The 6,629-nt window shown below is 49.1% G+C and overlaps 1 protein-coding gene across 1 annotated transcript; it reads left to right on the forward strand.

The window, feature by feature from the left end:
- Positions 1-747: 747 nt before the first annotated feature.
- On the forward strand, positions 748-6,314 carry KRT1 (keratin 1). Its single transcript, XM_025458800.3, has 9 exons — positions 748-1,419; positions 2,455-2,669; positions 3,003-3,063; positions 3,481-3,576; positions 3,746-3,910; positions 4,041-4,166; positions 4,687-4,907; positions 5,365-5,399; positions 5,491-6,314. The coding sequence occupies exons 1-9, from the start codon at positions 826-828 to the stop codon at positions 5,835-5,837; spliced, it is 1,860 nt and encodes a 619-aa protein (XP_025314585.1). The 5' UTR covers positions 748-825; the 3' UTR covers positions 5,838-6,314.
- Positions 6,315-6,629: the final 315 nt, after the last annotated feature.

A 6,629-nucleotide genomic window follows, 5' to 3' on the forward strand; every position in this document is an offset into this window, starting at 1 on the left:
TAGGCTTTTCCCACTGGCATTTGCATGCCTTCCATTGAACTAGTTTCCTTTTGCTGGTGTCTCTGTCTCCCGCCCCTGCCTGTCTTTGAGGAGAAGGAACCACTAGCAAACTGAGAAAAGAACATGTCTTTCCCTCTGGCCCTTCCAGAGCACCTGTCAATCCACCATGTTCTCCACCAGTGTTTCTTCCTATAATATTAACGCACACCCTTGTCAAGGTTACATGCAGTAAAAAAAAAAAAAAAAAGTTCTTTTAATTTTTCACTTATTAAAGCTCTTACTCTGGGTCAGGAGATAGGACTTGGTGAGCTCTGGGCTCTAGGGAGCAGTCTCAGAAATGGGCTGGAGAATTCCTCCTCCGATTTGAGCGTGGAGAATGGTCCCTGCCAGGGCCTGAGGGGACAGTAGCAGCTTACTAAGGCAAGGCAAGAATAGGAACACACATATCTCTGTGACAGGAGATTATGAAATCCTACCAAGAAGCACCAGGTGGCAGATGCAGGGTCCTATTTTCCCAAAGTCACAAGCAGTTGAAGAGAGATTTCTGTCTGATAAAATGATTACCACACGAGCGATCTTGCACGCACAGCAATTTTGAGAGCTATCCTGGCAGCTAGGTGTGTAGTGTTTATCGTATTGTTGAGGCTCGTAAAAATCTTGTATGGCTGCCGGCAAGCCAAACCCTTGACAGGCTCTGCGTCCCGCTGACTCGAGGACCAAGCCCAAGAGAGCTCTCTGTATATAAGGGACAGTCTCTGTGCTTGGGGTAGAGGAGTGCGAGCTCCTTTCCTTTCCCGACTTTGCTCCAACTCTCTCCAAGGCAGCATGAGTCGACACTTTAGTTCCAGGTCTGGGTTCCGGAGCGGAGGGGGCTTCAGCTCTGGCTCTGCCGGGCTGGTCAGCTTCCAGCGCAGGACCACTAGCAGCTCTGTGCGCCACAGTGGAGGAGGTGGCGGGAGATTTTCAGGAGGAAGATGCGGAGGCGGTGGCGGAGGGGGTGCTGGTGGCGGTGGGTTTGGAAGTCGAAGTCTTGTCAACCTTGGTGGCAGTAAAAGCATCTCCATAAGTGTGGCCGGAGGAGGAGGGGGACGTGGTGGTTTTGGTGGTGGCTATGGTGGCGGTGGCTTTGGGGGTGGTGGTTTTGGTGGTGGCTCTGGAGGTTTTGGCCTTGGAGGTGGTTTTGGTGGAGGTGGTTTTGGTGGAGGCGGCTTTGGTGGAGGCGGCTTTGGAGGAGGTGGTTTTGGCGGAGGTAGTTTTGGGCCTGTCTGCCCCCCTGGTGGCATACAGGAAGTCACCATCAACCAGAGCCTTCTCCAACCCCTCAATGTGGAGATTGACCCTGAGATCCAAAAAGTGAAGACTCGAGAAAGGGAGCAAATCAAGTCACTCAACAACCAATTCGCCTCCTTCATTGACAAGGTGAGTTTATCTGCTCAGTGTGCCGGGAGGGCTGCTCTTGGTCCATTTGAGATTGCTTAGGTTTCAGCCTCGAGTTTCTACTTGGGTATTTTGTGGAGTTGTCTTTTGGGAGTTGTGTTAGAAGTATTCTTGTGAATGATTTTATTGACTAAACTCTCTTGAACAAAGAGTCTGTCTGTGGTCTACGTAAGCGTGGGTCAATGTGTTATCCTCTTCAAGTGTTTTTGCATTCAGCTCTTGGGACTTACATGTGGTGAACCAAGGCAATAGAAATGGGGCTAACCTAGCTTTCTAGGGTGCGAACGAGAGCTCTGGAAAGGTCTTCCTAACCATAAAAAGGGAGCCGAGGGTGAGCAGAGTGCACTGTGATGTTGTAGCAGAAAGGATGTAGTGAGTCAGCACCAAACATCTTTTGCTTTCAGGAGAGGAGCTCTGCTCTCTGAAAATTTTACAGCGGTACCAGGTTTTTTATACTTATATTCTGAGTATCTGCTCTGGAAAGACATGCAAACCATTTCTTAGTTTTTGCTTAATCCTCAATAATGTCAACTCAAAGTTATCCACAATAGATTTTAAATTCGATTTTGGATTTCCTCAGCATACTCCTGAGTGTGTGCATGCTCAGGGAATGCATACGACTGTTAATGGTAATCTACCTAAAAAAAATTTGAAAGGCAAATCTCTTAAGTATCATGTATCTATTTCAAGTGTAATTGCAGTGATTTTGTATAGGGCTTTGCTGTTTGGTATTTGTTTAGTTACTCCCTTTGAAATTTCCAGCTGCAACAGTACTATCATTACTCTTCTCAGGGAAATGAAAGCTTCTGTGAATTAACAGTGAGTTAGATTTTGTTATTGAAAAGTGATGCTAACTTGTCTTCTTCCTATTTCTCTACCACGGCCAGGAAAACAGGACTTGAAAGAACAAGTTCTTTTCCCAATGAGCATGGGTCTTACCGGGTGGTAGTCTATGGCACTCAGTGGCCAGCGTTCTCCGTCTCTGCACCAGTAGTTAATGGGGGCTTGTGTTCTCAGGTGCGGTTCCTGGAGCAGCAGAACCAGGTGCTGCAAACAAAATGGGAGCTGCTGCAGCAGGTAGACACCTCCACTCGGACCCACAGTTTAGAGCCCTACTTTGAAAACTACATCAGCAATCTTAGAAGGAGAGTGGACCAACTGAAGAGTGACCAGTCTCGGATGGATTCGGAATTGAAGAACATGCAAGACCTGGTGGAAGATTACCGGAACAAGTAAGGAGGACTGGCCAGGCAATCCTTGACTTTTGTTCTAAAATATTTCCAGAAACTGGCAGGCTAAGACTATAAGTCTTAAGCTAAGACAGTAGGTAGCTAGTACTATCTTTTCTTAGGCTAGAGGTCAATCAATTTGGCATTTTCAGAATTCTCCCTCTTCTCAAAAACTAGAAATAGCTTAGCAGTTTTATTGCTTGGAAGGAAGGGGTGGCCAGGCTGTCTTAGACTAGTAACAGGAGGCAATGACAGGTAATGCCAATCTCAGTCTGGGACACTGAACTTCAGGTCTCACCTTCTCTTAATACCCAAATCCTTCTGATTTCCTTGCAGGTATGAGGATGAGATAAACAAGCGGACAAATGCAGAAAATGAATTTGTGACCATCAAGAAGGTGAGCAAATCTGTAGGGGGGACTTCACATCTGAAATAAAGAATGGAAGAAGGTCTCCAATTACTAAGGAGAAGGAAGTCATGATGTGGAGAATCCGGTGGGGGGCCTGATGAACAGCCGAACAGAGCTTTCCCCCTACATTATCATAGACCTGGGTTTATCCAAGCCCTCTGCTTCTCCAGTTCTCTCAGCCCTTCGTGGAGGAGGTGAGGAGACAAGTTCTCAGCAACTCAGGCGAGCTGTCCTGTGATTGCGATTCTAAGGGATGGGGCAGTCTAGAGCTTGTGATCCACTTGGGGTAGGAAGGTGTGGAGGAGACTCCAAACACCTTGTTCTACTTGGAGAAACCCCTTATAGCTGGTGAGAGGAACTTGCCCTGGGAAGAACGTGACTTTATGATGTCCATTGTTCCTCTAGGATGTGGATGCTGCTTTTATGAACAAGGTGGACCTTCAGGCCAAGGTTGACAACTTGCAGCAGGAAATTGACTTCCTCACAACACTCTACCAGGCAGTAAGTCTTCTGCTTGCAACCACATTTGCCCAAAAGGACAGCCTTTGAGCCTGCACCCATCCCTACCCAGAAAAACAAAGATACATCTTCCATCTCCTGACTCCTCCTGCTGTCTAAGTTTTGTTTTGTTTTAACACCGTAAGAGTTGCTGACCTATTGTGTGTTGCAGGAACTGTCCCAGATGCAGACTCAGATCAGCGAAACCAATGTCATCCTGTCCATGGACAACAACCGCAGCCTGGACCTGGACAGCATCATCTCTGAGGTCAAAGCCCAGTATGAGGAGATCGCCCAGAAGAGCAAGGCTGAAGCCGAGGCCCTGTACCAGACCAAGGTGAATGAGTTGAATGTCTAGCCAGTTTTCCTGAAATGTCTGGTCTTGCTGTCCAGTGTTTTCTCTTCTATTTGTATGTGTGAGCCATGGTGTGCTGCCATATGTAATTGACTTGATCCACCATCTTTAGTATGAAGAGCTCCAGATAACCGCTGGTAAACATGGGGACAATCTGAAAAGTACAAAGATGGAGATTTCAGAGCTGAATCGGGTGGCCCAGAGACTTCGATCCGAAATTGATAGTGTCAAGAAGCAGGTACTTGTTCTCCCCTTCTACTGCTCAGCTAGCTACATGGCATTGGAGAGGGAGGCTCAGGTAACTGGAGGACACCTTCCTAATGTTGAATCTGGCAAACCCCTCCAAGTCTTGGGTGATTATTCTGGTTTCCACAATTCAGCTGCCATGCTGGGTTCTCTTCGGGGAAACTTGTGAAAATGACCTAGCTGAGAAATGGATGTGATGATCATGAGTGATCAAGGCTATGATGCAAAGACGTGGTAAGGGAGAGGAAAGGCAGCCAGGAGGTTTCAGGGTAGGCATTTAGAAGAATGTCAGGTCTGTAAAGGGTGGAGAACCCTCAAGTCAGGGCCGGGAGAGGCTGCTGCATTCCATTTCAGGCTTTTAAAGAAAGTCAATGCAATGATGTGCTATCCAGAGGCATGAGCTTGTGATTCTATTGGACTCACTGGGGTAGACAGAAGACTCTGAGATAAGAAGGCCAGGGTGGGATTAGGTGATAGGAGAATGTGTAATGTGTGAGCTTCTTCTCTCTCAGATCTCCGCGCTACAGCAGTCCATCAGTGATGCTGAGCAGCGTGGTGAGAATGCCCTCAAAGACGCCCAGAGCAAGCTGGCCGAGCTGGAAGATGCCCTGCAGAAGGCCAAGGAGGACATGGCCCGCCTGCTGCGTGACTACCAGGAGCTGATGAACACCAAACTGGCCCTGGATATGGAGATTGCCACCTACAGAACCCTTCTGGAAGGAGAGGAAAGCAGGTGAGGACAGAACCCTGGGCGGTTTGGCCACTTCTTTCGGTGCTTCCAGCTGACAAGCATGTAACTGAGGGGCAGCCACTTGTCCTGGGTGTGGGGAAAGTACATAGAGCAGGAGCAAAGACTCCATTTCACTTTGGGACCCTACTTAGTTTGGAGGGCTACAGCGTCTTTACCAAGTGCTTTGAGAAGCAGTAATTTATTCTCCATCTGGGCTGGCTCAGATGTCACCTGGCCTAGAAGTCAATGGCCCTGTTGAGTTAAACTGCACCCCGGCAAGACTCTTGTCTGCTTTCTATGGAGATTTCTCCCTGTTTGCGTCCCCTCTGAGAAGATGGCAGAGGTTTGGGAGGCCCAGTGGACTGGATCAAGTGGGTAGGGGGAGCCCCAAATCTGAGGTGGCTGAGGGGCTTTGTGCTGCTGGAGAGTCAGGAGGGATTTGCTTTTCTTCCTCCTACAGGATGTCTGGAGAGTGTGCCCCGAACGTGAGCGTATGTAAGTACAAGCCGCTTTCTCAGGGCCGCGTGCAGGTTTTGCTGGGTTGGAAAGGGAGTTGGGTTGACAATAACTGACTGTCTCCTTGCAGCTGTGAACACCAGCCACACCACCATCAGTGGAGGCGGTGGCCGAGGAGGCGGCGGTTTCGGCTCCGGAGGTGGCGGCGGCGGCTACGGTGGTGGCAGTTATGGCTCTGGAGGTGGCAGCTACGGCTCCGGAGGTGGCGGCGGTGGCAGCTACGGCTCCGGAGGTGGCGGCGGCGGCGGCTACGGCTCCAGTAGCAGCAGTGGGGGCCACAGAGGCGGCTCTGGAGGGGGCAGCCGGTCCGGCGGGAGCTCCGGGGGCCGGGGATCCAGCTCTGGGGGCATCAAGACCTCTAGTGGCAGTTCCAGCGTGAAGTTTGTTTCCACCAGCTATTCCAGAGCAGTCAGATAAAGAGGTGTCCCCTATCCTGTTAGCTCTCCCTCTCCATCACTTCCAAATATGCTTGGCAAGACCAAGGTCAGTTGCCCCAAGCCTCACTGGAGAAAAGAGCTATCACCCGAGTTCCCCAGCTCTTTCCTTTCTTCTCTGCTTCCCCAAGAAGTTTTTAGATCAGTGGCAATCTCAGTCTCTCTGGCTACGACCCTGCTTTGTGCTTTGCCTGAGAAACAGTTCACCAATCATGGCTACACACACTACATTTCAAAGCACCTCCTTAAGTCAGCTCGATGAGGGCTGTTTAGAACCACAGCTTCTTTGCTGTGTGCATGGAGTACATGCTCTGGACACTCCCTCGTATCCAGTTTCTTGGAGCAAGCTCTGTGTTGCTTTGGTTTTGTACAGAAGGTGTGAGCAAGTTGATTGTCTTTTGTGGAGAGATCTTAAACTTCTGCTTCCTTGTATTGCTGCAATAAACCGCATTTGAAATTATCTCTAAGTCTCAATCTCCTTTGTTCATAGCCCTGTCTGTCCTGCATGGGTGCTTTGTGGGAGGGAAAGAAGACCTCAGAGCCACATGGCGTATGGAGGAGTTGGTACACATGAAGGGCAAGATGGGGAGGCTGGTTAGGCATCATTCGACTTTAAGCATTTGACAAATGAATGGATAAAGAAGATGTGGTTTATGTACACAATGGAATATTACTCAGTCATTAGAAATGACAAATACCCACCATTTGCTTCGACGTGGATGGAACTGGAGGGTATGATGCTGAGTGAAATAAGTCAATCGGAGAAGGACAAACA

Source organism: Canis lupus, chromosome 27, assembly GCF_003254725.2.
Source record: "Canis lupus dingo isolate Sandy chromosome 27, ASM325472v2, whole genome shotgun sequence".
NCBI lineage: Eukaryota > Metazoa > Chordata > Mammalia > Carnivora > Canidae > Canis > Canis lupus.

What these genes read in the sequence shown, in the direction of transcription:
- KRT1 (XM_025458800.3), top strand. Translation starts at nt 826, where the DNA reads ATGAGTCGACACTTTAGTTCCAGGTCTGGGTTCCGGAGCGGAGGGGGC. An exon ending in TCGCCTCCTTCATTGACAAG is followed by an intron (nt 1,420 to 2,454) that starts GTGAGTTTATCT and finishes TTGTGTTCTCAG; the next exon opens with GTGCGGTTCCTGGAGCAGCA. An exon ending in GTGGAAGATTACCGGAACAA is followed by an intron (nt 2,670 to 3,002) that starts GTAAGGAGGACT and finishes ATTTCCTTGCAG; the next exon opens with GTATGAGGATGAGATAAACA.